This window comes from Tricharina praecox (assembly GCF_024521635.1).
Source record: "Tricharina praecox strain CBS 144465 chromosome Unknown BZA05scaffold_29, whole genome shotgun sequence".
Classification (NCBI taxonomy): domain Eukaryota; kingdom Fungi; phylum Ascomycota; class Pezizomycetes; order Pezizales; family Pyronemataceae; genus Tricharina; species Tricharina praecox.
In genome coordinates, this window is record NW_026250431.1 from 186,397 (window position 1) to 213,114 (window position 26,718).

The 26,718-nt window shown below is 54.1% G+C and overlaps 7 protein-coding genes and 1 non-coding gene across 8 annotated transcripts; 3 read left to right on the forward strand and 5 right to left on the reverse strand.

Moving 5' to 3' along the window:
- Nucleotides 1-64: 64 nt before the first annotated feature.
- Nucleotides 65-1,218, reverse strand: BZA05DRAFT_156328 (low affinity copper transporter). The gene is made up of 2 exons (XM_051479042.1): nucleotides 606-1,218; nucleotides 65-550 (listed from the first exon to the last, which is right to left on the reverse strand). The coding sequence occupies exons 1-2, from the start codon at nucleotides 1,058-1,060 to the stop codon at nucleotides 442-444; spliced, it is 564 nt and encodes a 187-aa protein (XP_051336043.1). The 5' UTR covers nucleotides 1,061-1,218; the 3' UTR covers nucleotides 65-441.
- BZA05DRAFT_156335 (uncharacterized protein) lies at nucleotides 1,215-2,404 on the reverse strand. Its single transcript, XM_051479043.1, has 2 exons — nucleotides 1,870-2,404; nucleotides 1,215-1,815 (listed from the first exon to the last, which is right to left on the reverse strand). The coding sequence occupies exons 1-2, from the start codon at nucleotides 2,123-2,125 to the stop codon at nucleotides 1,370-1,372; spliced, it is 702 nt and encodes a 233-aa protein (XP_051336044.1). The 5' UTR covers nucleotides 2,126-2,404; the 3' UTR covers nucleotides 1,215-1,369.
- A 5,068-nt stretch (nucleotides 2,405-7,472) lies between these two features.
- Nucleotides 7,473-7,555, reverse strand: BZA05DRAFT_t268. Its single transcript has one exon. It is a non-coding gene; the product is annotated as a tRNA-His (tRNA).
- Nucleotides 7,556-8,841: 1,286 nt separating this feature from the next.
- BZA05DRAFT_409195 (uncharacterized protein) lies at nucleotides 8,842-10,150 on the forward strand. Its single transcript, XM_051484771.1, has 2 exons — nucleotides 8,842-9,480; nucleotides 9,543-10,150. Exons 1-2 carry the CDS (start codon nucleotides 8,961-8,963, stop codon nucleotides 9,863-9,865), a joined length of 843 nt encoding a protein of 280 aa, XP_051336045.1. The 5' UTR covers nucleotides 8,842-8,960; the 3' UTR covers nucleotides 9,866-10,150.
- Nucleotides 10,151-10,542: 392 nt separating this feature from the next.
- On the reverse strand, nucleotides 10,543-11,808 carry BZA05DRAFT_459634 (P-loop containing nucleoside triphosphate hydrolase protein; the record flags this gene model as incomplete). The annotated part of the gene is made up of 7 exons (XM_051487640.1): nucleotides 10,543-10,772; nucleotides 10,831-10,893; nucleotides 10,979-11,148; nucleotides 11,251-11,431; nucleotides 11,497-11,555; nucleotides 11,656-11,688; nucleotides 11,785-11,808. 7 exons carry the CDS (start codon nucleotides 11,806-11,808, stop codon nucleotides 10,712-10,714), a joined length of 591 nt encoding a protein of 196 aa, XP_051336046.1. The 3' UTR covers nucleotides 10,543-10,711.
- A 4,630-nt stretch (nucleotides 11,809-16,438) lies between these two features.
- On the reverse strand, nucleotides 16,439-18,449 carry BZA05DRAFT_476742 (uncharacterized protein). Its single transcript, XM_051488270.1, has 2 exons — nucleotides 18,196-18,449; nucleotides 16,439-18,149 (listed from the first exon to the last, which is right to left on the reverse strand). The coding sequence occupies exons 1-2, from the start codon at nucleotides 18,285-18,287 to the stop codon at nucleotides 16,724-16,726; spliced, it is 1,518 nt and encodes a 505-aa protein (XP_051336047.1). The 5' UTR covers nucleotides 18,288-18,449; the 3' UTR covers nucleotides 16,439-16,723.
- A 755-nt stretch (nucleotides 18,450-19,204) lies between these two features.
- BZA05DRAFT_409208 (phosphatidylinositol:UDP-GlcNAc transferase PIG-C) lies at nucleotides 19,205-20,840 on the forward strand. The gene is made up of 3 exons (XM_051484772.1): nucleotides 19,205-19,599; nucleotides 19,665-20,646; nucleotides 20,698-20,840. Exons 1-3 carry the CDS (start codon nucleotides 19,359-19,361, stop codon nucleotides 20,753-20,755), a joined length of 1,281 nt encoding a protein of 426 aa, XP_051336048.1. The 5' UTR covers nucleotides 19,205-19,358; the 3' UTR covers nucleotides 20,756-20,840.
- A 221-nt stretch (nucleotides 20,841-21,061) lies between these two features.
- On the forward strand, nucleotides 21,062-26,714 carry BZA05DRAFT_459645 (zeta catalytic subunit of dna polymerase; the record flags this gene model as incomplete). The annotated part of the gene is made up of 15 exons (XM_051487641.1): nucleotides 21,062-21,290; nucleotides 21,361-22,647; nucleotides 22,713-23,218; nucleotides 23,273-23,390; nucleotides 23,447-23,749; nucleotides 23,808-24,015; nucleotides 24,075-24,221; nucleotides 24,281-24,413; nucleotides 24,463-24,706; nucleotides 24,760-25,040; nucleotides 25,103-25,440; nucleotides 25,505-25,636; nucleotides 25,687-25,779; nucleotides 25,833-26,149; nucleotides 26,210-26,714. The coding sequence occupies 15 exons, from the start codon at nucleotides 21,062-21,064 to the stop codon at nucleotides 26,461-26,463; spliced, it is 4,590 nt and encodes a 1,529-aa protein (XP_051336049.1). The 3' UTR covers nucleotides 26,464-26,714.
- Nucleotides 26,715-26,718: the final 4 nt, after the last annotated feature.

The following is a 26,718-nucleotide window of genomic DNA, read 5'->3' on the forward strand; positions in this document are numbered from 1 at the left end:
TATTTTTCTTTTGTCGAATCATTGACCTCACGCAAAGGCATTAGTCGCTGGCGGAACTAGTGAAACAAACGAGTGCGAATGAGAGCATGCTGTGAAGGTCTGCGATTGCGCAACAGCGACTGTCAGGAGGGGGCGAGTCACGGAGGAACTCGCACGTAGGTCCCTTTAATTGGACTATTAGAGAGTGCGGCTCGCCTTTGGAGCCCCCATTCCCTGGAACATCCTCACCCACGGTACACACACATTCTCCTTCCAAAAGGGCGACTCCACCGTGTTTCCCGTACTCTCACGGAATCCGTCGTCGTGGTTCATCCATCACAGAAGTTATAACATCGCAGAAAGGCACATATAACAGATTGCCGTGGTGTATTCGCAACCGAAATCTCTCAACAGAACACAGTTCAGCATCAAATTCCATCGAAACGGTGCTCTCGCCGAGGGTCAGTCCTCCGACTCGACAATGAACCTTCCCCAAAGCAGTTCGCCGATGAAGATGCCAGCCAGAGCACTAAAGATATATCCCACATTGTACGTCATGACGGCCAACATGCTTCACACGATCAGTTTCCACACAGTACTACCAATCGACCCTGGGGAAGACTTACAGTAGAAACTCGACTCCCGTGATTACCGTCATCATCAGCGCACGTATGAGGTCGCACCACTCCATGGAGCTCCTGCCATGGGGCCGCGCCCAGATTCCGGAGCACGTCCACTTCGTCTGATGCGAGAGGTCACTCGACAGGTAGTATTGGGCGCGGCGATTGTTTTCGTGCACCGTCCAGCGCCTCTCCATGACGTGTTTCAACGCGATCAAGAGGCGGGCAGTGAAGCCGAGGAGGATGAGGAAGATGCAGATGCCCACGTAGTCGCCGAAGCTGGATGGGACGAAGGCGCGGCCGTAAAGCAGCGTTACGGTGGAGGCGATGAAGCCCATCGGCATGTTGTGCATGCTGCTGTTGTTCGAATCCGGTGAGGACCCCGAGTGCAAGATGGATTTGCAGTTATTGTTGGGACCAGCCACTGGGGCGGTCGGTGGATGGTGATGCGATGGATCCATTTTTCGTGTTGGTGGTGAGTGTGGTGGTGGAGGTTTATCGAAGATATCGTAGTTATCAAGAGGAGGTAGAGAGAGCAGGTAGGAGTTGGTCAGTGAGGCTTTATAGCGTCAATACATTGAAAGTTCGCTGCCGAATAAATCCATTCAAGAGAGGCTGCTCCCAGTCGCCATCACGTTTCATACAACGGCATCGATCGCCCAGTTGTTCTGCTTCATCTCGACCCTAGCCCCACACAGAAAAACCCTGGGCCCGAAAAGCGGGCGGATGAGTGTCGTGCGCATTGAAGCACCCTCCTGTCTAAGTACACTTCACTCGTCAACATAATACAGTTCGTCCAGTCTCTCGAATTCCTCCTCGATCGCCCACACCACCGGCACCCACTCCTCGACAGAAATCAGGTCCAGCCTCCTCGGATTCACATCGACGAGTAGCCTCGAGACATCCGGAAACTGCCAGAATGGTTTCTGGTGATACGAGGCAAAGGCACAGGTGATCCCCAAGCAATGTTCGTTCCGAATGGAGATTTCCTCGCGCCGTTCGAGCCTGATGAGGAGCTTGTACAGGATCCGTGAGATGGCGTAGACGCTGTAGTCGCCCCACATCTTTCCACCTCGATGTAGGTGTCCGAACGGCAGTGTGGTATCGAAATATTCGGTCAGCTGGTGTTTGATGCCGATTGCTGCCCGGCGGACCGCGCGTGCGCTTGTCAGGATTCGACGGCAGGTGGTGGAGTAGTCTTCGTTGTCCTTGCTGTCTACAGATGACAAGTTAGAGAAGATGTCTGACCGGATAAACTGGATGTAGCTACCTCTCTGAACCCTCTCCAGCTCGGAAGCCTCATCCCATAGGGACAATTCCACAATTGGGCACCGAGACTTTGCAGGCGTCTCGATCAGGGGATGAAGGAAGACGAGCTTGGTGCACAGCGTACGACGATGGAGGAGCCACACGCTGTTCGCCAGGTGGCAGGTACTGGCGAGCCGTGTTGCGCTTTCGAGATGGTCAAAAGATGTGAAGATTTCGCCCCAGAGCTCCAGTGGGAGGGTGGCGAGGGAGGTTGGCATTGCTGCGGGGGGAGAGCTGTGATAGGTGAGGCGATATTGATGGGTGGAAGACCCCCGATAAGACGGTGCAACGAGAAGGTTAGCTGTAGGATTCGACGATAGACATGTACCGGTGCTATGGACTTATAGCAGTACAATAGGTAGTGGGTGCGGGGTGCGGGGTGAGAACGCGTGGTGGGGTTGGGCTGTCCCCTTGCTTACGGCCGCGCTTCCCTTCCTGGAATGGGAGGGAGCATGTGATGATGTGGGACCAAAGAACGGGCCACGGAGATGAACGTGGAGGGCATGGCAGATGCGGATCGGACTTCTCAAACAGCCAACTCGGGCGTCCTGCTGCGAAGACGGCAACTGACTGGAAAGTACGGCCCACATCGCCAAAAGATGCCACGGAAATCATGCCGACAGTCACCTATTATTTGCACGACAAAGTATAACACTCAGGAATTATCACCAAGTCGCCGCAAATGGCGATCAGCAACCTTCACGCTGGAGTGGAATGGCCATTGCCGGTTGAACATTCGCATTCATGGCCATCCCAAGTGATCGAACACAAAATATATGACTGGATGCTTCCCAAATACCTGCAACTGGTCACTATTGGTCACAATATCGGAGAATATTGAGTGCAGTGTGCTACCAGTCAGTTCCAGGACCCCCGCCGTTCTATCAATTTGCTAGGGACTGAGCCTTGTGAAGCCCTAGTCCAACAAATATCAGCACCAGATCAGACTGTCATGGAGAGCCCCACAGGACTGGCGGGCGTACAGCTCTTTGAGAGCTCTGGTGCAGATTCAAAACTCTGTTTATAGAAGCTCGAACAGCGTTGAAACTCCACCAGTTCGTGAAGCCTTCCAGCTGTGTGTCGAAAACCGCTCGGGCTCACAGGTGGAGAAGGCTCGACATAGTCGTGTACCCAGCGGCAGTCCGTCCAGTCCAGATACTCTCACCAGCTGACCAGTCCCCCGTCCAGGCCTTCGGACGGACTCGACACGGCGGTGCGGAAGTCGCTTAATATGCTTCCAACGCTCGCTCCGCAACGCTGCTTTTCCGGGCAGTATCCTGATGGTCTTGTGTGTCTCGATGATGTATCTCAGCTGGTTACGTCAGTGACACATGTCATGACGATTCCAGCATGAATACAGTACCGTACGGATTCTTACGTTCCGCCACCCAGTTGCCTCGCACTAGGAATGTGCGGCATCGTGTTTAGTCGCCTGCAGACATGCTTCTGGCGGTCAGGAGGGGCCGCTGTCTGGGTAATACTCTGGCGGGTTGGGTTGGCTATTGCGGAGGGCTGGCTGTGGTTGCGATGTTCCTGTGGCGGTTCGGTTGCGGGAGTGTAACGGGACCTACCGACTGCAGAGCCTCACTCGTTGAATCCACGTGACCTCACGAGGTCTCACTCCCCGATCTGCACATTCGTCCGCATTCTATTCCGCCCAATCATCCACTTTCTACGTTCACTTTCGCCGACGGAAATACGCATAAAACCCCCCCCTCGAACTCCGACACATTCCTTCCTCATCCATCTCAACAACCGAACCGAAGCGAACATCGAATCAAATCAAATCATCACCCCCATCCTCGAATCGAAACACCACACCACACCTGCTTCGATATCTACATCCGCACTTCGAACACCACCAACGAAACACTCATCACTGACAAGCACAATGATCTCTGCCACCACCGAGCTCGTTAACCGCGTCTGCATGTGCGGATGCGGCGGCCCCAAGAAGTGCGCCTGCGGCGAAGGATGCGGCTGTGGAGGCTGCCTTCCCTGCGTACGTCCCCCCTTCCCCCCTTCCCCCCACAATCGACTGCTACTCTATTATAGGATCGTGCTAACAATAGTGACCAGAGCGACGATGCTGAGACTGAGACCAAGTAAGCCGTTACGGTGGAGATAATTGGGTGGAACGGGGGCGGGATACCTGGGCGGAAAGGGGTCGTGTCTTGCTTGTTTCTGTTCTGTTTTTTTTCATTGTCGCAGTGTTTGGTGGAGGGTCGGGCTTGAGTCTTGAGTGCGAAGTCTGATTGAGAGGGAATTGAAGGGATTTGCGGTTCAATCGTATGGTGTGCACAGTGACGCTGGTGTTTGCAGCTGATAAGTTGCAATTGCAACCTTATATGGTACCTATGGGCGTCGCTTATAGTGATGGCCGCACGAGTGACGACCGTTTGCTATCACCAAATACCCCGTCCTCCATATGTACCCTTTCTCGCCCACCGTCACTGTCACAATCCCGACTCATATATCATGTAGCAATCCGCATTGCAGCGACACATGTTTTCTTCGGAAGCCCCCAATAGTGTTCTCCTTCCCCAGCCATCAAAGTTCAAGCTTTCCGTGCACGTGTATCATGAATGGCACCGTGATCTTGAGCAAACTGCTCGCACTGACGTCGGTGGGGGTACTCGCGAACCAGGAACCATGCGCTCCCATTGGCGACTGCCGGTATCAGCCCCAAGGGCTTGACCCCACCCAGTGTACCATCAGTATAGAAACCGCTACTATACTTGGGTCGACATCGGTGCGGAAGTTGGTGCGGACCTGGGCGTGTCGTTGGTTTAAGCCTCGGGGCGAGGCGGGGGAGCAGGGATATTTCCCGCACTCCCCCACTGGCGCAGTGTCATACGATCGGCTGCTAACACACCAGATGCCTGACGAACGATGCGCAATCGTGACGAATAAACCATACACATCTCGTCCTCTCGATGATATTATGCGGCGGCAGCTGGAGGGTTTACTTCACCGATCACTAATTTGAGCCCGGGAAGAAAGCCGGTCTATTACTACTATTCGCTGCCGTCGCTGCAGCCTGCTATCCTGTGGAGCCCACAGACCGAAAAACACAAAATTCAGAAAAAGAAAAGACCAAAGAAAAGGTTAAAGAAAAGGCCAAAGCAAAGGCCAAAGCAAAGCAAACAATCCACCGCCCAATACGCCGAGTTACGCCACATCCATCACAGCCCTTTCCGCCGCCTCCTTTTCTCCCATCCCCCGTGCACCTGGCTCTCACGCCGCCTTCTCCCACGTCCGCCACTGCCTAGTATCGGTCCCCTTCCCGGCCTTCACCAGCGTCCCATCCCACGCCATCTCGAACATGGCCAGAACATACTCTGCCTCCTTCGCCAGTTTCTCGTCGGTCGGTGCGTCCTCGTCCGCCCAGTGCACCCGTCGTGTCGCTGCGAGGGTTGCATTGCGCTCGGCCATGTGTTTGGCGGCTTCGGCGCGCCGTGTGGAGCGGGTCATGATTCCGCGCGGCTTCTCGATGCGGGAGCGCCGTGAGGCGACGGTCTGCGCGTGTGTGGTTCGCTCCCGGTGTGCGGCTGTGCGCTGCTGCGGTTGGAGCTGCATGCTGATGGTGGTGGTAGCGTGGGTACCGGTGTGGGTTTGTGGGTTTGTGGTTTTCGTTTCTGATTCGCGGGCGTTTCAGAGCTAGTTCCTCGAATGCACGGAGAAGAAGGCGGCTTTGTGTATCTTCGAGAGCTCGGAGAATAAGGTGTCTTTATGTATCCTCGGAAGCACGGAGAATAAGGCGTCTTTAAGTATCCCTCGAAAATGCTCCTCCCGCCTCCACAGCCCTTCGAAAGCCTCGCGCTGTTTGCGGTGTGCGCTGTCGTCGTCGGGACCGAGGAGAAAAAAAAGCTCCCTGCAGGTCAACGTGGAGAATTAGAACGCGTAGCTTACGCTAAATAGAATTCAGCTGGTGGACCTATCAGGCGAGCCGTAGGGATGCTTACTGCAGCGGGTGCTCAGGGCGGCAAGCGGTGAGGGGTTACTACCCGGAGTACTGGCCTATCGTTGCGACGTGTTCGCGATGGGCGGTGATTCCAGGGGCAAGGGAATGAACAGCGGGCGGTAAACAAGCGGCGAGAAATGCGATGGACGCTGGAATGATGCGCAGGGTACCCAGCATAGGTAATCCGGAGGGGACTGAGCATAATGCGGAGAGGAGGCGACGTGTGGCTGGAAAGAGAACTACGATGAAGACACAGAGTTTCCACGCTGACCATCAGCTGCGGTTGGCGTCTCCGCACAGCAAGGCTTGGTTCGCGTGGATAAGAAAATGGGTAGGTATCATACGTTCTGGGGAAGACGGTGATGTACATACGTTGGCCATCACACAATGTCCGCCCGTTGAAAGACGGCATTTGTGTCGCTGGACCGACCGACGCGGTGGAATCGAAATGAATAGGTGCAAACAGGCAGAGTTCATCCGTAACCTTAAGTGGCGTGAAAAGAACGTGCCAACGGCCATTCTCAGAACTGCATTGGAGTCAGATCCAGTGACCGAATCGTGAAGAATGGTGATGGCAGTCGTCGGGAGCAGGCTCGGCTGTACAGGTAATAGGACGAACCAGCGACGGATCAACACCGTTCCTGGCCGTCACATTCAGACGAATGCATTGGTGGCCAATACACAGATGCCGTTTCCATGTTCACTGACCAACCCAACTTTCGTGAAGCGGCCAGATGTGGCTTCCCCAACCCTCCGCCCTGGCCTTTCCTATCGTGAATATAAGTCCAGGAGATGAGCGAGACTGGGATATTCAGCAGTGAAAGGAAAGAGTTCACGGATTAGCTTGACGGCGGAGGACTTGAACACTCATGTTTGCTACCCCCGAATGGCAGCCACACTTGTCGTAACAGAAGGTGTTTGCCGGCCACAATTTCCAGTTAGAATGCTCCAGTACCATTGTATAAGATGTGGTATTCAGTCTTGTTTCATCATTTATAGCAGGCGACTACATACATATCCCTCCCCCTCAACCGCCGCTTCTTTATCCTCCTCCATATCTCTTCCCTATCCTCCTCCATATCTCTTCCCTATCCTACTCCTCCTCTCTTCTCCATCTACCCAGTAGTTCACCGATCCCTCCAGAGGAGCCTACCTAATTCCAACCCCCGCCTCCGCCTCCGCCGCTGCCGCAAGGCTCCACCTCACTCCAGCCCAGTCCTACTTTATTTTTCATTTTCCGGAAGGCCATCAACATTACCAGAGGCCTCCTTTCCCAGTTCGTGGCTAGTTTCCACAGCTAGTAGGCCGAAGGGTGCGTCCCCTACGTTAGATATCTCGCGTATCTCTCTCCAGTCCCGCCACTCCCAACGCCACGCGGTGGCTTGCGTGGTCGCCTCTATCGGAGACGATGAGCCTCTAGCAACAGCAGCTCGCAACTTCCTGACATGTAGAGTACGGGACCACCAGCCTAGGCCTCCGAATGGGTGACTTATTCGACCCGACTATCGTCACCACTGAAAAAAAATTAGACGCACCCCTCTCCAGCCACATCCGCTTGTCCCAGAAGCCGAGAACATGCGAAAAAAAGGAAATTCTCATATTGTCGGTACCATGAATCGAACATGGGTCTAAGCTGATCCGTTGGAACCACAAAGCTTCGTACTAACCACTATACTATACCGACTTGATACACTCTGATCACCCAACTGCCATGTTCAATCTCGGCAAGGCTCGCTGGAGAGGTACAATGACCGTGGTGGGCGTGAAGCTGGGTTATCTAATGAACATGGTGTACAACATACATGTTAGGTGTTTACTCTACTCGTCAAGAAGGCACCCATGCTTGGTACCAGGTTGTCTCATCACGAGACCTTGTGGTGGATGCGAAGTACGTTCGTATGCATAGCTTCAGATCTTCCGGTCCATCGAGATAGACATGGCCAGCCACATTTCTACCAATGCCGCAGCTTTTCCGGTTATTTCGGGCTGCACTGCCACAGTCACGGCCACGTCTGGTTACATATTCACAGGAATCGAGCATCGACCAACGGTGTCGAGTGGGCTCCTCCGTTACAGCCGTTGACCTTCGACTCGCCAGCCTTGTTGTCTACCTACCTTCCATCGGACCCACCTGGCCAGATGACGTCGATTTAACCATAAGACGGAACACAGTAAGCTGACAGCCGAGGCGAAGGACCCGGAAAACAACCCGGAAAACAACCCCGGTACCGTACCTACTGCAAGGCTCCAACTGCCCACGATGTGCGCGGGTACGCGGGAGCGGTGCTACGTTCTGGTGCAAGGAATACGCACTACGCACTACGCACTACCTACACGAAGGAAAATTTATCGAGCGGGATGGGCAGCGAGTGAGCGGTCGTGACCTGGGATAAAGAGGGGTACTATTCGGCCTGATTCCTCACGATGTTCCGCAGGTGGAAGCTGGGCGGATGAGGACTCAGGAGGCGTGGCTACCAGGGCGGTCGGTCGGAGCGGTAGAGGATGCTGCTGCGAGCGTGGAGCCTCCGGGATCAATATTGGGACATAGGTTGCGAGGAATGCGCACGCCACGACGGAAAGCGACGGAGCAGCACGGTACGCAGGCTGACTGCCCAGACATCGACACCTGGGGCCTATGTACCTAGGTGGCGGCGGTGGCCAGTTCCCAGGCATAACTACCGTGGAAAGCAGAAGTAATTTCCAATATTCCCAATCTCTCCCCGTTAGTTTCTTTGTCTCTGTTGGTCAAAGCATTATCTTGCATGAACACAGTGACGGCAGTACCGTACATACGCAGATCCCATGACTGACAACCCGAGAGATATGTAGACGCTCGATGTGGAGCACGCACATATGATCAACTTCATCCCAGATTGTGGTGTGGTGCCGGACCCCGGTCGGCGTCACGTAGTTTTCTGTAGCTCCGTCTTGGCCCTTGCAAAAAAGCTCGACCGACCGTGGCAACGGTGTAAGTAAAAGTAAAACACCAAGAGTTCTGCACTCACGCGCGCCAGACATCCCGCCCCACCCTCCACCACGTACCCCCCACCGATTCTCCCCCCCAAACGGAACGGAATAGAACGGCGAACATGTCTACCCAGGAGATCACCAAGAAGCGGAAGCGATCGGACAAGGCCTCGGACGATGTAGTGACGGCGACGGTGAAGGGCGACAAGGCGGAGAAGACCGAGAAGCCCGAGAAGACGGCGAAGTCGGGCGAGAGCAAGAAACGGAAATCCGACAAAGTGCAAGACGCGGAAGTGCAAGAAGTGGGGGACAAGAAGAGCCGAAAGAAGAAGAAGCGCTCGAAGGAGGAGGAGGCCGCCGAGGGTGAGGGCGACGCTACCACCACGGTAGAGGCTGCTGCTGCAACAGTCGGAAGCGCCGCCCAGGAGGAGAAGCCTGCGAAAACCAAGAAGAAGAAGGTGGAGGCTGCTGCTGCCACCGTGAAAGGTGATAAGGAGGAGAAGTCTGCAAAGCCGAAGACGAAGAAGAAGAAGCCTGCGGCGAAGAAGGACCCGAAATCGAAGGACACCACCACGGAAGGAGGAGAAGATGCGGCGGAGTCCACGGAAGCGAAGAAAAAGTCGCGGTTCATAGTCTTCATCGGTCCGTCTCCTCGTGCCCTCGTCCCCCGTCTCCACGGCCCGACTGCTAACAGTCAGTCGCAGGCAACCTCCCCTACACAGCCACGAAGGCCACCGTGACCACGCACTTCGCCGCCGTCGAGCCTACCTCCGTCCGTCTGCTCACCATGAAGGACAACCCGACCAAATGCAAGGGCTACGCGTTCCTCGAGTTCGCACGCTACGACAAGATGGAGCTGTGCCTGTCGAAATTCCACCACAGCATGTTTAACGATGGAAAGTCGGAGCCGAGGAAGATCAATGTCGAGTTGACGTACGTTTTTCCTCCCCAACCCTGGATGGATGGATGGATGGCTGAACTGACTGTTCGGGATATACAGTGCGGGAGGTGGCGGAGGGAAGAGTAAAGTGCGCAGGGATAAACTGGCGGTCAAGAACGAGAAGCTGCGCGAGGAGCGACAGCGTACGGCTGCGGAGCGGGTGAAGGACAGGAGTGAGCGTAAGGCTCAGGCCGACGATGAGGGCAATGGGATGCACCCGAGCCGAAGACGTCGTCTGGATTAATTAGCAATTGTCGTGCGCTGGAAGGTCACATCGGTATCTGTAAGCTTTGGAATGTTCACATCAGTATGTGTGAGCTCTGGAAAGGTCACCGCGAGGTATAGAGATCTAGTCAGATAGATGGAAAGGAATACCATTTGATGTTTGGAATACTCCGAAAGGCACCGGGAAACGACGCCATTGCCTACAAGTGCATGATCTTAAAGGATTCAATCGCGAAACCGCCCAAACACAGAAGCGCCGTGACCACCATAGAGGGGGTGTTATGTTTGAGTAGGGAGTCGGTTTCACGAAGGGAGAACGATGAGATGAGACAGAGACAGAAACAGAAACAACAATTGTACACAAACGACCTACTAGTTAAACACAACGTTCTGATGCGCGGAAAAGAAAAGAGAAACTACATGGTGGAACAGAACTTGGGGCAAGAAGAGGGGGAATAATAAGAAGGAAAAGAAAAAAAGGAAAAAAACATTCGCAACCTTGAAGCACACTTGTTATCGCGATCTTGCGGGGGAAAGCCATCATCAGAAAGAAGTCGTGTGCCAAATGGCAACCCATTCACAATCACCGACTAGGACGTAAAGGAAAACAGGGAAAGACATGCTGGCAAACACAGAGACACAAATGTTGAAAGAACCTCGTGACTCGCTCCCGCCTCTCCAAGTACACCGATTCGCGGTATCCAGTGCCTATATGATCGTGCAGGACTTCTTGTTTCTGGTTGGCTTTGACGCCGGCATGAGAACGGCCCTATCGCAACGGTTAGAACGAACGATAGACGTTACAGGTAAGATCGCGTGAAACTCACCTAATGGCTTCGTCAAAGACATTCTTGAGGCCCTTCTGCGTCAAGGCCGAGCACTCAAGGTATCTGGTCCCGGACAATTAGTATCGCCGTCTCCGTAAATGGGTCATCGCATGCACGTGTAGCGACGTACTTGCAATAGGGAACATACCGAACAGCGTGAATTTCCTTACAACGCTGTATCCCCTGCGGGTACGTGATTGGCGCCATGCGCTTCTCACGGAGGGCGGTGACGGTCTTGGGATCATCGCGCAGATCCAGCTTGGTGCCAACGAGGATGACCGGAACATTCGGCGCGTGATGGGAAATCTCGGGATGCCACTGAGAAGGGTGAGTTGTTATCAGCTCAGGTCTAGACTATCGGACGCAGTGATCGTAACGGCGTGAGGGAGGAGGAGGAGGAGGGGGGCAGATGTGACATACCTTCGACAAAACATTGTCGAACGAGGGGGGGCTGACGATCGAGAAACAGATCAAGAAGACATCCGTCTGAGGATAAGACAGAGGACGCAGGCGATCGTAATCCTCCTGTCCGGCGGTATCCCACAAGCCCAAACTAATGGGCTTGTTGTCGACCATGACATTGGCGGAGTAGTTGTCAAAGCTGTGAACGTCGAGATGAGCTGGGCATGTTCTCGGCAGAGGAAACAGAAGAGGAAAGGAACGTACACAGTCGGGATGTACTCTCCAGGGAACGCATTGGTGGTGTACGAGATCAACAGACAAGTCTGGCACGGCGGGGACAAATGTCAGCTAAGTTTCTCGCCGTTGAAAGCTTGAAGCAGGAGGTGGAGAGATAGATAAGGGTTCAGGAGGAGCTTTGCTTACCTTGCCGACGGCTCCATCGCCGGTAACAACGCACTGTAACCCGTCCGTATTAGCTCGCACACTTGGGGAGGCAGAACGAGAGGGAACTGGTATTTGTTCTCCTTCGCGTCGGGTGGGAAGAGTACATACCTTCAACGAGCGGGTGGTAGCCATTGTTAACTTGTGATGGGGGTTTCTTGTTGGAAATGACGCGACGAGGTGGGTCTGTCGTTAGGTGGAAGTGGTAGTGGTGGTTGTGGTGGTAAAGGTAGGAAACTTGAAGAAGTTTCGAAGGGTTGTTTGGTTAGTTGGAGTGTGATCAAGTCAGGGGTTGTTTCGGATCAACACGATGGGAGAGTAGTGGGTGATCGAGGTAGGAGACGATTCCCGGGAATTCCAAGAGGGATTAGTCTGTTGTTTCTGCTCGCTACCGCTTTGATTGTCTTTGTTGCGGTCGCGCGTGCTGTGTGCTTGAAACCTACTGATTGATCGAGAAGTTCTCGCTCCTCGGGAGAAAGCTGTCGGAGTCCGAGGTGTGTATTCGAGAGGTACAGTTCGAGGTCGCTGATTGTAAACCCGAGTGTGCTGCTCGCGATGATCTCTTGAGGGGGGGTTGAAGAAAGACTGGGGTGGGTGAAATGGAACAGGGTGGGGAGGAGGAGGGAGGGGGAGAGATGGGATGGAGGGGATTAGGTGTGGGAGAGAAGAGAAGAGGGTAGCAGGTAAGGAGTTTGAGAGAAAGAGCGGGGGGTTGGCGGTTGTAGTGAGTGGGATCCGACTAGGTGGAGGGGCGGTTTGTTTGGAATGGAGAGGGGGAGTTGATGGAGGAGGGTTCAGTGGATGATATCCAGGTGTATGTAGATGGGATAGGTAGGGTGAGGTAAGTGGTAGGGAAGCAAGGTGAGGTAAGGGTATGGTTAGGGCACCTGTAGCCGGGGGATTCCAACATTCGCGAAGGGAACCGAGTAACTACCAGCAGACGTGACAATGTGAGTAACCGCTCGGCTCACGTCGCGAGGAAGCTTTTTAAAGCACCCCAATACCATCTAAAACATTGCACTAGATGCCGAGGAAGATGTTTGACCGCGATCGTGTGTGTAGATGGGAATACATAGTACGCGTCGACAGGTGTGAAGAGCCTCCATCGTTTTCGCTCACTCGTTCATGGTACCTCACTCGCTCAACTTTCCAGCCTCAGGATTTCCCAATGGAGCTAACACTGTGCACTTCGTACTGAAAAGAGGCGGGATTCCGTGGATTACGTGCACTAGAGTTGTATGGAGACCTTGCGGATAAGGGAAACGAAGACCTTGAGGACTGGCAATGGAACCCGTGGGATATCCTCACCAACCGAAGAAACCACCACAATTCCAGAACCCCACAGGTTGACGCTGGCGAAGGAGTGGCACACCAGGAAGGAGAACCGCGAACCATAGGCAGAGCCCAGGAACAGCCGGCGCATGCAGTGGCAGATCTATCACCTGGAGGAGGAAACCCTAATCGGCCGAGTGTATGTCCTCAGGGGACGCGGGTTTTGCATCGGAGGTTTTACGCGACATGGCCACTGCCACCAGGCACCACGCTGCGACGCGATCTGAGTTTCACACTTCGCAAGCGTCGGGTCCCATGTGTGTCGACTAACCACGAGGATAGCCTCAGCAACGCCCAAACACAGGGAACTCTATCATCCCTCGCGTCCAGCCAAGCCTATATACATGATGGAATTGATATGTATCTGTGGCACAGGGGAAACCGGTCCACCGCCGCCTCCACGAACCGTCGCAACGGACGAAGCCACATAGATATGTACCTACCGGTATTTCCAACGAAGATTTGGTGTGGTGGTGTGGTGTGGTGCCTGACCCTGTCGCGATCCACGTTCCAGTGTCCCCAGGGCCCACGTCCCAAGCCCTCCCGAGTCCCGTCACGACTCCAGCCACGCCCAAGAACCCGACTCGTTTCAGCGTGGCGACCCCCTACCGAGCGATCCTGAGCGCGTTCCCGTCCATGTGTGTGTGTGTGTGGGATTCGTCGCCGAGCCCACTTTGCCGGGCGCGCGCGCGTCACCACGTCGTTGCGGAAAGCTACCGGTACCTACCGACTCTATGTACGAGTGCACCCCTTCCCCACGTGTAGTCGGCGTGTGCATCCATGAATACACACCTGCAACCTGCGTCACACCGGTTGCTGTCCCGGATCGTGGACTACTGGGTCGGGTGGAATCTAGAATCTCCATATGGAGATGTCCGCAGCCTGGAGGTTTACTTGAAAGCATCAGATGGCATTCTCGGATCTACTAATAGCATGAGCCGGTCGATACCAGGATTGTTTTGCACAAGGCTATCGAGAGTGTTCTGGAGTGCGGAGGGAAGTCGGAGTCCCTGGTCGAGAGCACTGTGGGCACAGTAGGCACAGTAGGCAGTAGCATGCCGCAGGAGAATCGACGCGTGATGTGTTGTACATGCCTCGAAACAGAACTCTTGCTTTGTGATGCAGATTATCTCACATCCCTTAGATCGTCAAAAATATTTCACCGTAACGGAGGGCGAGTGGGGGACACAGGGGGTAGTCAGAATTGCGTCACTATGTAGCAAGGAACCGCCCACCAGCTGGCTGAAGAAGGCTGGCTTGTGGAGCGGGCATAGGTCGTGCGGCGGCGGCGAGGGATCTCTTAGTCGGCGGCGAGGGATCTCTTATTCGGCCGCACAGTCACCTCACCATACATATACCACTTGACATCAGCTCGACATCATAACCTACACCTGTCTCTCCACCCCCTGTGACGTAGCTCGGCTCGGTGGAAACAATCAAAAGGATAAGGCGCAGTATTCACTATTCTTGTCGCCGGACGGTGATGTTGGGTTACTCTCACAAGTATCCACGCCTTTTTATTACAATGAATCTCTCACACTAGACCAAAATATCTTCAGGCACAATGGGCGATGAACAAGACCATCCTCCTATTCAGATCCGATATGCTAAAGAAAAATAACAAAAACAATCACTCCACATGCAAGCAACTAAAAAGCCAAAACTCAATTCTTTCTGCAGCCATCAGACCATGCATCATCTCCTTAACACGAACCCGTGTGTCTTCGTCGAGCAACGCCTGCGCCCTCTCTTTCAGAAACGCGGCTCGCCATTTCTTGACACCGCGAAGATCTCCTCCTCCACGTCAACTTCATTCATTTGCGCGCGAGAAAAGTCTGCTGTTCTGGTTGAGTCGCAGGATGCCTGCCGGCCCAATCCGGCGCCGCGAAGCAAAGGATCTTATTATCCCTGAAACAATTATCAGCCATTTGAACATTAAAACAACAACAGGTTCAACATACATATGGGGTATTCTGAGCAGGTGTGCATAAAGCACAGGCAACAGCCGATAGGTGGATCTCATCGGGATCCTCAGCAGTGCGCTCGACCGGCCTTTGTAGCCGGAATTGTCGGCAGCCGCGAAACCCTTCGCTGTGGGCAGGGCCGAAGCCCATCCCAGGTGTCATAGAAAGGGCCGAAGCCCAATCCCAGGTAGCGGGGCCTAAGCCCTCCACAATGCGCCAACACCAATTCCGTTGCAAACAGCATTGCGAAACGGAACGTCACAGGACACACAGCCTTCGGGGAACGGTGCTAGCACTGGGGGGCGGAAAAGGCTCCCATGCCAGAAAACTTGGAGAAGTGGTAGAAGCTATTGCAATCAGTAAGAGAACGGCGAGATGGGATAGGATAGGCACGGAAGGAAGAAACTTACCAACCACGAACTCAATAGCCGCTTTGACAGGCACGATCAGTGCCACTTCCGTCGAAGGAAAACATTTGATATACAGGGCAATCGAACCAAATGATTGATTTTGTCGCAGGATTTCTTTCGTCTTCGTCTTTCGAGAGTCGGTAGTAACGCCCTCGTAGGGCTTTGAATTGGCCCTCACATTAGTGACTGAGGATGGGTAATCGGGTGGTATTATTGGGTGCGTTGATGTTGTGATGTTTCCGAGTGTCGGATTTTGTTACTTGGTTGGCAGGAGAAGATGAGATGAGAGGAAAATGAAGTTGTGTAAGAAAGAAGCTTGGGGGGTGGGCGCGATGCGGGTTTTGTGGGGTAGCGAGGAATTTACCCGGACGGCGGCGAAACCCACGCCCCACGTGGGAGGGCAAGCACCTTGAAGGGAAAACACACGTCACGCACTCACAATCGGTGGTAAGAAAGGAAAGGAATTGAATTTTGGGGATAGTGCACGTGCCTGTCCGGGAACCAACTGCAATTTCAATGTCAAACCTGGGGTTTCTGACGAGTGGAAGGTTGCCAAAGCTGCAGCCACAAGCTCTCGTCTCCCCCAATGGCCCATTCAGCATCCCAGATGTTCAACAGCACACCTCACTCCGGGTCTACGTGCCAGTTGACCGTAGAGTTGATCTGTAAAGTTGTATCTCAGTCGACAATTTGTAGTTTCTCAAATTATCATGCCACTTGGGCTGGTGTGCCGAACGCTCACCAAGTCCCCATAACCCGGAAACTGAGGGTTTCAACTTTCAAACTGCATCCAAATTTGGTATCGTATGGTAGATTCAAGATGCAGCTTCCAGCAGCCACCCAAATAGGCTCCAAGTAACTATAATCTGCAGTACTGAGGTCGAATGCTATGATTGAATAAACTACAATCCGGCCGATGAACCCGATGAATTTCGCTGAACCCGATGAACCCGACAAGCATGGTGTTGAATAGTGTCGAATAGCGCCGACGCCAAGATAGCTATGGAAGACGTGAATTGCTTCTCCCTGGAAGTCGCTGCATGCCAGCTCACCTTAAAGCGACGGACTAACTAGCGAGAAGAAGCGAATCGAAGCCCGGGAATATGTAGTCCGCTTCCCGGATCACCACCGGCGATTCAACCCGGGCCGCAGCACAAAGACAGTCAACATACACCGCGCCAGCGAAATCACCAAAGCACATTACAGTAGGAATGGTAGGTACATGACAATTATGCTTTTCCCGAGGGTATGTATGCTACATGGAAACAGGAGATAGGTAACAATACAGAGCAACCATCACATGTCATTCCATTCCATTCCGAAAGATAGATAGATATTTGAGCACTACTTTCTCTCCTCCTTGAGTCCCTCAAAGTACGCCGCCACATCCTCGGCACCAACGACCTTCCCGCTCTTAGCGAACGGCTCGAGGAAAGCCTTGACGCGATCCTTCAGCTGGTTGTACGCCAGCACGCCCTCGATGGCACGCACGCGGTCCATGCCGTTGAGCGCGCGCTCGCCCTCCTCGAAGATGCTGCCGGTTGGCGAGGCGGAGCGGCTGACCTGCGGCTCATGCGCCTCCTCCTTTTCCCGGAGGATCGGGAAGGCCCGGAGGTGCTGGAAGCAGGAGGGACAGTGGCAGAGCGCCTTGCGGAATGCCTTGGGTAGGAGGAGCGAGAATACAGTGGGGAGGGGAGATGGGGAGGGGAGCGTGCAGGTGACCGTGGTCTCCACCTTAAGGTCTTCCGCCCGTGCGCGTTTCGTGGAGGAGGAGGAGGACCCTTCCTCCGAGGGATCGGACGCTTTGCGCTTATGGCCGTGTTGTGGCTCTGGCTGTGAGGCTTCGGTCTTCGGTGGGGAGCAACCAATGGCGACCGTGGTGGTTGCTTCCTGCTCGCTTACTGCTCCTTTCCGCTCGAGTGCGAAGAATTTCGGATAGCTGGCGAGCTGCTTCAGCCACGGATTCGCTTCCAGACATTTCCAACATATCACGTTGGCATAGTCCTCGGGGAAGCCGAGACGTTTGGCACGGTCATCGTCATCTTCTTCCTCCTCCTCCTCATCTTCCTCCCGATTTTCGTCTGCTACTGTAGCGAAACCTTTAGTATGTGTACTGTCCTTTTCCTTCTCCGCAACCGATGTGGTAGCTGCTTCTTCACCTGTGCCGGCCGGTAACTTTCCGTTCATATCCTTCGTCCCATTCACACTCTCCTCCCCACTCAACTCCGCCTCCTCCTTCTCCTTCTTCTTCTGCTCCTTAACATACGCCGGCGGCTCGCGTCCCACCATACACGTATCGTGGAACCAATCCTCCTGGCAGACGTCACCGAGTAAACACTGATGCATGACACCATCCTCCTTCTCCGGTTCATACACCGCCTCACAGATACAAAACCTGCCCCAGAAGTTCTGACCGTATAGTCTCTCATCCTCCGCCTCCGCATCTATCTCCTTCCTAATTTTGCATGCGACGCCGGGCACCCTCAGCGTTCCACAATCGCACCGAAACCCGCGCTTCTCAAAGATCTCGACGAGCTCGTGGTCGCCATGGCAGGAGATCGAGCAGCTGTAGCAGAGCGCCGCGCCGCCGCCGCCGGCGTGGTCGTTGAGCCAGCCGAACGGGGGAGGTGTGCTGGGTGTCCGCGACGTACACGTCTTGCACGCGTACAGGCTCTGCCGTAATACCCCCAGAGGCCGCGTGCACGCGTCGAAGCTGTACGGGAGCGCTTCGCGCGCTTCGGATTCGAGCTGTAGCTGCGAGTTGATGTAACTACTGCGGGTTAGCGCGTGGCAGCTAGAGGGTAGAGATGACGAACTCCAAGGCTGTTACCGAGTCACTTGTGGGTGGGGTGGTGGTTGTGGTGATGGAGCTGGAGGAGGCATCGGCGGCGGCGGGCGGGGACGGCATCGTGGTCTTCGTAGAGAGACGGTCGGGCTCAGCTGTGGTTTGGTGGGAAATGCGGTCTGCGGCTCGTGAATGTCGTCTGGTGGAGGGCCGTTGTTGCGGATTATATATCGGTCGCGGATTGCTGGTTGCGGGGGTGGTAGAGTAGTGGATGGTAGTGGAAGCTTACCCCGGCTCGACGCGAGAAAGTTCGCCCGCGCCCTTTTTTTCTTTTTGCAATCATCGGTGCATCATCGACGTTGCTGGATCATGACAGCTGCCGAACCCTTTCTCCGCCCACTGTCGACTGTCCGCGACCCATGGTCGTCAGCTCCCTAACGATTGCTCTCCGCCCAGTCCAGCCCCATTTTCGTGAAGATAATATGGAACGCAATCTCCATTCTCCCCCATTCTCCTCCATTCTCCCGCCCCAAAAGCCCTGCGATACAGACGAGCCCCACCAACGCGCATCCCTGCCTGCCGATTCCATCACCTAGCAAAAGGCTTGCCAGATAGGGGCATCGGTTATTTAGACACGTCGGGTGTTGGTGTTGTTAGAACGAGTGATCGTTGGTGAAGCTTCGCCGTCTGCCCTGCATAGGCCTCCTCTTCGCAGCCAGTTTTCATCCGATAGACTCAAGCAAAGACTTGTTTGATCCTCAAGTATAATCCGTCATAGCGATAGGTACAGATTTTCACGTCAAGACGGTGGGCAGGATGTGACCGGAGGAGCTTTTTGTAGCATACTCTACTACGTATATTGTATGTCTCTTCAATACAAACCTCTCGTTCCCCACCAAATCTCATCGGATTGTTAGTCGAAAGCATTTATATCCGGCCCCGAATGCAGACCATTGCGACCGTATAAAATCTTCAGAGCGATAGAGACCGACAAAGAATATATGGAAAAGACAAAGAGAATACTCGAAAAAAGTAATTACAACCATTCTCGTCTAGTGCCTTGGCGTCCGAGGATCCGACGTGTCGGAGTATATACTCGACGTGCTTGACGTGCTCGAGTAACCGATGCCTCCCTGAAGTCTACGGAAACCTTCGACTCGCGACCTCCTGCCCGCCCCACCGGCCACTGCCACGATGCCCGAACTCTTTATGCCCACACCCGTCGCACCCCCGCAACACCCACCACGGAGTTCCCTGACGCAATCACAATTACCCCTACCGCAACCCGTACCGATCATCACCACCGCCGCGAATGGCATCACAACGACCCGGCGCATGTCCACCTCCGAACCCCGAAAAAAGCGGCACGGATCGAGCTCACATCAACCCCGTCGGCGGGCGGCATGGAAAAAGCTTCTATGGGTGAAGCAAGATTGTACCCTCCCCTCCCCCCATCTTCCCCCCTTCGCTCTGAATCCATCTAACTGGCGAAGCAAACAGATCCCGACAACTGGGTTGACCCAACCTTCCTCAAGGACTTGCAGCGGAACATCAACGTGCACCCGTACGACTTCTACTCGCTGGTGGCCGAGAGTACCGTAGTCGTGCAGCACCTCGCGAGCGCCGTCATCTTCGTGACGAGTTTCGTGGCCATCTACATTGAGATTGTTTCCCCTGTTTCCGTTGTCGCCGTCTCGACGGTCCTCACGATTGCGGGATGGGCGGTGTGGGATCGTGCGGTTACTTCTCGGGACGATCTCGCTGCTGGAGGGGGAGGGGGCGGTGGAGGAGGATCGGCGACAGCATTAAACCATAAAGGCCTAGGACTAGATTTCTCGAGCGAGCAGCGGTCGTCCTTCAACAGCGGCAGCTACTTTCCGCCATTCGACTCCGCTGTGTACCCAAGCTCCTCACCGACCACCCCGCGTCCGCCTACTCCTCCTCCGCCGCCGGCCTACCAGCCCGCCAACACCTCCCTGCGCAAATCGCGCATAATCAGCACCTTCAAATCCGCGCTCCTAATCTACTTCACTTTGCTCGGTCTCTCGCCCATCCTGCGCTCGCTAACCAAAGGCGTAACATCGGACAGCATCTGGGCGATCGCGACGTGGCTATTCATGGCAAACTTCCTCAGCTTCGACTATAGCAGCAGTGTGGAGCGGAACTTTCCCGCGTCGTTCTCGACGAACGCGGCCATCACCAGCAGCGTCGTGCTCGCGTCGCGTTTGACGGACACCAGCCACGTGTTCTCGCTCATGCTCTTCAGCATCCAGGTTTTCGGCCTGTTTCCGGTCTTTAGGCGCACCCTGAAACATATCAGCTGGAACTGGCATGTGGCCCTGACGGTGGTCTTGGTGTTGGGCGCCGCTGCGGGCCTGTGGTTTGTGGCGGGCTGGGGGTGGGCCCTGGCTTGGGTCCTCGGTGTCATTGCCGGCATGGGAGGTTGTGGCTGGTGGATGATTGATCTGCAGAAGTATAAGAAGTATGTCGGCTCCCTCCATGGTGGCTACGTGTGCGTGCTAATGATGAACAGCGAAATTCATGGACCATGGGATCCTGCAAGACCGGTCATTCGTAGACAGTGGGCATAGAATACCCAGGCATAGCATAGACGGGGGTGTTAATGATATCATACTGTTATAAGAAAACATAATACCACCGATGACAAGATGTGTGATATGCAGCGGTGCAGAAACCTCCCTATCGTGTGTGTAGTGACACTTGAACTCGCCCGTGGAATATCACGTGTCTTGTCACGGATTATCACGTGCCAGGCCAATCTACACGTCCCCTGTCGCGTCATCTCACTATCGTCTATATATCCCGCCAGCGCAGCTCCCCTACAGCTCCCCCTACGGCTCTCCACGGCGACTCCCCACCTCCTTCATCGTCCAGTGATGGTATTCCGCGTCCGCCTCGACAACCTCGACTTCTACAGCACACTCCCGAGCGAGCTAGATCCCTCTCTGCCCACGATTTCCCGCGATGTCTCGCCGCAAGTCCCAGTGTTGCGGATATTTGGGTCCACCGAGAGCGGAGAGCGCGTGTGTGCCCACGTCCACGGAGTGCTCCCGTACCTATACGTCGAGTATCCCGCCGCTTATGTCACCCCGAAACAGTTCAACCGTGAGTATTCCCGTGCGAGGAAGGTGGGGAAGGTAATAGGGGATTCGAAGGTCTGACGGTCAGTGAGCAGTGGAAACCGCCCAAGTCGAGATCCGGAAACTCCGCCGGAACATCGATGCTGCGCTGAAAGCACGGTATTCCAAGGGAGGATACATCAACAATAACAACAGGACGAGGAAGAAGAGCGACGGTAAGACCGTCCAGCAGTACGTCGCCACGATTGCCCTCGTCAAGGGCGTCCCGTTCTACGGCTACAATGTCGGTTGGAAGCTCTACTGCAAGATTTACCTCTACAGCCCGAGGCATATATCCGGCCTGATGGATGAACTCCTCGGTGGAGGGGTCGCGGGAAGACCGCTGCAGCCGTTTGAGGGCCATATCAATTATACTATGCAGTTTTTAATTGATTATAACCTCTATGGCTGCGGGTTTGTCGAGGTTGATGAGGAAAGGGTCAAGTATAGGCGGGTGTATAAAAAAAATGAGGACGAGGAGGAGAAGGAGGAGGAGTGGGGATCACCGGAAGGCTCTCGATCTGATGAAGATCACGATGCATTACCTGAGGACCGATTCCCGAAACATTCCTACCACGGGTGGGAAGTTGACATACGAGCGGCGGACATTCTGAACCGGTACGAGATTGTCGAGCGTCGGATCCACCAAGACTTTTCCGCCGAGTCCGCCGCCGCCTGTTCCACCGGCTTAAAGCACCTTCACAGTCTCGACGAGCTATGGAAAGCGCACGGCGAGCGGACGCAACCCGAGGCTAGCGGCTGGTCTGTGCCGGCATCTACCGCGCGAGAGGATACCAAGCAGGAGCCGTGGGTGGAGGAGCAAGATTATAGAGACGCCATCCGCGATCACATTGATTATGAGAACCGCTCCCGCCATGCTAGAAAGGTCACGCTCAGGAATATCCTGAGGAGGATCCCGTACGAATGCTATATTCCCACGGCGTTCGAGAGCGTCGACTATCTGGCGTCCTTCGATACTGTGCCCCCGAGAAGGCCTGGTAAAGGAGAGCAGGCCGCTGAGGAGGTGGGAAGCCGGGAGAATGCCGCCGCAGAACGTGTGGAATCCATGGATAAGACGGTTGATGTTCAGATGAAAGGGAAAGCCGGAGGAAAACCGGAGGGGGACGAGGAGGACGAGGATTATGGCCTCGACGGGATCGATTTCGATGCTATACCACTGGAAGCCTTGGGCTGCGAAGGGCTGGAGGATCAGCAAACGGTGGAACACGGTGTGCTAGGAGAACAGAACCATATTGAAAGTCACCCGTCTCTGCCTGCAAGTGGTGAACTTCGTACTGAGATCTTGACGCAACATGCAAAACGTAAATTCTCTGAAATTTCAGGTAAATCCACCTCTTATTTGAATCCTCGCGATATGGTCGCTGATCGGGTTCGGCCATTACCGCAGACAGTTTACCACTGCTGTGGTTCGATCTTCGATCTTCTCATGACCCCTCGCAGCCGCCTGATTCCGCTGTGCTAGGTCTACGTGAGGCCTTCAGTATCGGAGGCACCCATCCGATTTTCCACTACTCCAAACAACCTCCATCGATGTCGGAAATCCAGAAATCCGAGTCGAAATTGGGGATTATTTACACGAACACTTTCTACGGGAAGCGAGCAGATATGCCCAGAAAGAAGTATCAATACGGACCGACGAAGTTCGACATAAAAACGCATGATCCAATTCACTTGCCCGCTTTTGATCCTGATGTGGGGAAGGGGTATAAGAGGCCCTACAAATGGCCAAAAGTCGAGTGGCCAAATGGAAGGGTACGGTCGACTAGAATATCGACTTGGATGTACGCATTGGAGGCTCCCACGCTGGAAGAGGTTTGTAAGTGGGAGTCGGATACGCTGGCCAAGAGTGGAGAACTGAACGGTGACAGAGTCAGAGCACAGCTGCTCTCTCAGGTGAGTTGGTGTGTTTGCCCGGATAATCCTACTGGCATTGCTGACTTGTGAAAGATCGAAGGCCCAACGCAGAATAGTCATGGTCTCGCCCACAAACCTGCACGGAAAAATAATAAATCGGGCCCTCTGAAGAAAAGCGCTGGAATGTGTGTAATGGGTCTCGAAATCCATGGTACGAGTTCTGCAAGCCTCCACATATCCATGCCAGGACTAACGTTATTATCGCAGTCAATACGATTGGTGATTTGGTGCCGGATCCAAAAATCAATTCCATAGCCTGTGTCTTCTGGTGTGTCCAGCCCGGAGGTGGTGGAAAGACACGATTAGGCATCCTGGCAGTCGGCGACGGCCTCACAGAAGACATGTTCCGGCGCTTCGCCGATGTCGAAGTTTCCATCGAGCCGGATGAAATGTACATGATGAATTCACTCGTGAATATCGTGCGAGACCTGGACCCTGATATTCTCACGGGCTACGAGATTCATTCGAGTTCGTGGGGGTACATCATCGAACGCGCAAAGCATCTTGAGGGTAAGCTTCGCCTCCTAGCACTACCGTGTCCGTGCCATCAGTCTAACTGTAGTGTTAGGATTGGATCTTATCAACGAGTTCTCAAGGGCCAAGATCTACACCTCCGGCCGTGCCGGAAGCGACGTGGATCTGTACAATGTGAGCCACCAAGGTGTGGTCAAGATCACGGGAAGACACACCATCAACATCTGGCGGGCCATGAAGGGTGAGTTGCGACTTCTGGGCTACAACATGGAGAATGTGGTGTTTCATTTGCTGGGTAAACGGTAAGGCGGATTCATAGCTGGGATGTGAGCGAAACCTGAAGGAGCTGACGGTGTGAAAGAATACCGCACTATGCATACAAGGACCTGACCGCCTGGTTCCAGGGTGGTATCATGGCCTTCATTCATCGAGTCATCAAATACTTCCTCATACGCGTCCGGCTCGACCTGGAGATTTTGGAGAAGCAGGATTTTATCACTATCGTCAGGTAGGATTTTTCCGACGTGCCGCTGTCTTGGTGCGGCGATTAGAAGCTGATGTGTACAGCGAGCATGCTCGGCTCATCGGTGTCGACTTTCAGTCCGTATTCAACCGCGGCTCGCAGCTAAAGGTGGAGTCGTTGATGTTTCGAATTGCGAAGCCGGAATCCTACATTTTGGTATCGCCGTCTAGGAGACAAGTGAGTACCTACATCTAATCGTATTGGGACTGGTATTGACAGTGGCTAGGTATCTAGTCAAAACGCCATCGAGAGTATAGCCCTCAATATGGAGCCCGACTCGCGGTTCTATAACAACCCGGTGGTAGTGCTGGATTTTCAATCACTCTATCCCTCCATCATGATCGCGTACAACTATTGCTACTCGACGTGTCTGGGTAGAATAGTTAGGAAGGGACGTCTGAATAAGCTGGGCTTTACCGAGTACAAACGTCCACTTGGTTTGCTCGGATTGCACGAAGAGAATATCAATGGTACGTCGAATTCATCCATGAACCATCAAAATCCTGACAGAATATCTGGATAGTATCTCCCAACGGCATGATGTTCGTCAAACCGCATGTTCGACAATCTTTGCTGGCAAAGATGTTGTCCGAGATCCTCGACACACGCGTGATGGTGAAGGACCGGATGAAGCGCGACAAGGACGACAAGCACCTGCAGCAGATGTTGAACAGCTGGCAGCTGGCGCTCAAGCTGACGGCAAATGTCACATATGGGTACACCTCGGCGAGCTTTTCGGGCCGTATGCCATGTTCCGAGATCGCGGACAGTATCGTACAATCCGGGAGGGAGACGCTTGAAAAGGTGGGGAAGTCCGTGGATCCAGAGCAGTACTGAGTATCCTGGCTTACACAACTGCTCTGTAGGCGATAAACCTCATCAATAACGAAGAGGGCTGGGGTGCGAGAGTTGTATACGGCGATACCGACAGTCTGTTTGTCGAACTCCCCGGCAGAAGCAAAGACGAGGCCTTCGATATCGGATACGAGATTGCCGAACGGGTGACCGCTATGAATCCGAAACCTATCAAGCTGAAGTTCGAGAAGGTCTATCTGCCTTCGGTGCTGCTGATGAAAAAGCGGTACGTTGGCTTGAAGTATGAATACCGCGACCAGAAGGAGCCGGACTTCGACGCCAAGGGAATCGAAACAGTTCGGAGGGATTATTTTCCGGCGATACAGAAGATGCAGGAAACTGCTCTCAAGTAAGGAACCTTTTCGTCCACCGGAACTGGGCGAGAAATAGCTTACATGTAGGCGACCGGGCAGGATCCATTTCCGCACTCAGGATCTCTCGCAGGTCAAGGAATACTGTCTCCGGCAGTGGACCAAGATGATGCAAGGCAAGGTCTCGGTTCAGGATTTCTGTATCGCAAAAGAAGTAAAGCTCGCAAACTCCCGGTACCAAATCTCCCTATTGATTTCTCGCAATCGTTACTGACACTCCTCAGCGAAGGAGCACCCATCCAGCCTCACATGGCCATAGCCAAAAAACGAAGAGACGTCGACCACCGCAACGAGCCCCAATTCGGCGAGCGCATTCCGTAGGCCCTCTTTCCCGTTCTTTCCACCAGTCCACTCCCTGACAGTCCACCAGCTACGTAGTAATCGCTGGCGGTCTCGAGCACCAACGCATCTCGGACCGCGCCATTGAAGTGGACAGATACCTTCACTCGCCGCACCTGATGCTCGACATAGACTACTACATTCAAAAAAAGATGATCCCACCCTTGGCGCGCATTTTCAATGTCATCGGTGCACCCGTCGCGCTGTGGTATAAGGAAATGCCAAAGTACCGACGCCCACGAGTGTTCGTAGACGACGGAAAGCGCAAGGCTCCCACGCTGGACGGGTGGCTCATACGTGACAATCTGGTGTGCTACATCTGCCGTGGCAAAACCTCCAGCGGAAAAGGTAAGAGACACCCCCCCACGCACTCTTCCACCCGCCACCTGTGCTGACATAACACGCAAGTAATGTGCCCATCCTGCTCCGAGAGCCGCGACGTATCAATCTACAAGACACAGATACAGCTGTGCGCGGCGCAGAAGCGGATGCACGATATCCGGAGGATCTGTGTATCGTGCAGCGATGTCTCCCGCCCCGAGGAGCTGAAGTGCGATTCCCTCGATTGTCCGGTGTATTATTCCCGCGTGAAGGAGACGCAGAGGCACCAGTATGAGGACAAGAGGGCGAAGATGCTTTTACAGGCTCTAAGGGCTCTGTAAAGAGGTGTGGGGGAGAATGTGGTCGGTGCTGGGGAGGGGAGACATTTTGGTTCTGGAAGAGACGGACCTTGGATGAACTTCTGTTATCGCACAAAAGCCACCCATACATACGAATTTTCGGTCAAGTCTTTGCAAATGCATTATGGCATCCGGGCACGGGCGTCAATTGCGCGGCTTCTTGCGTGGCATTTGGAGGATCCTTTCTTTCCAATGACTTCAATTACCGCCTTCATCTCGGACAGGATATTTTTTGGA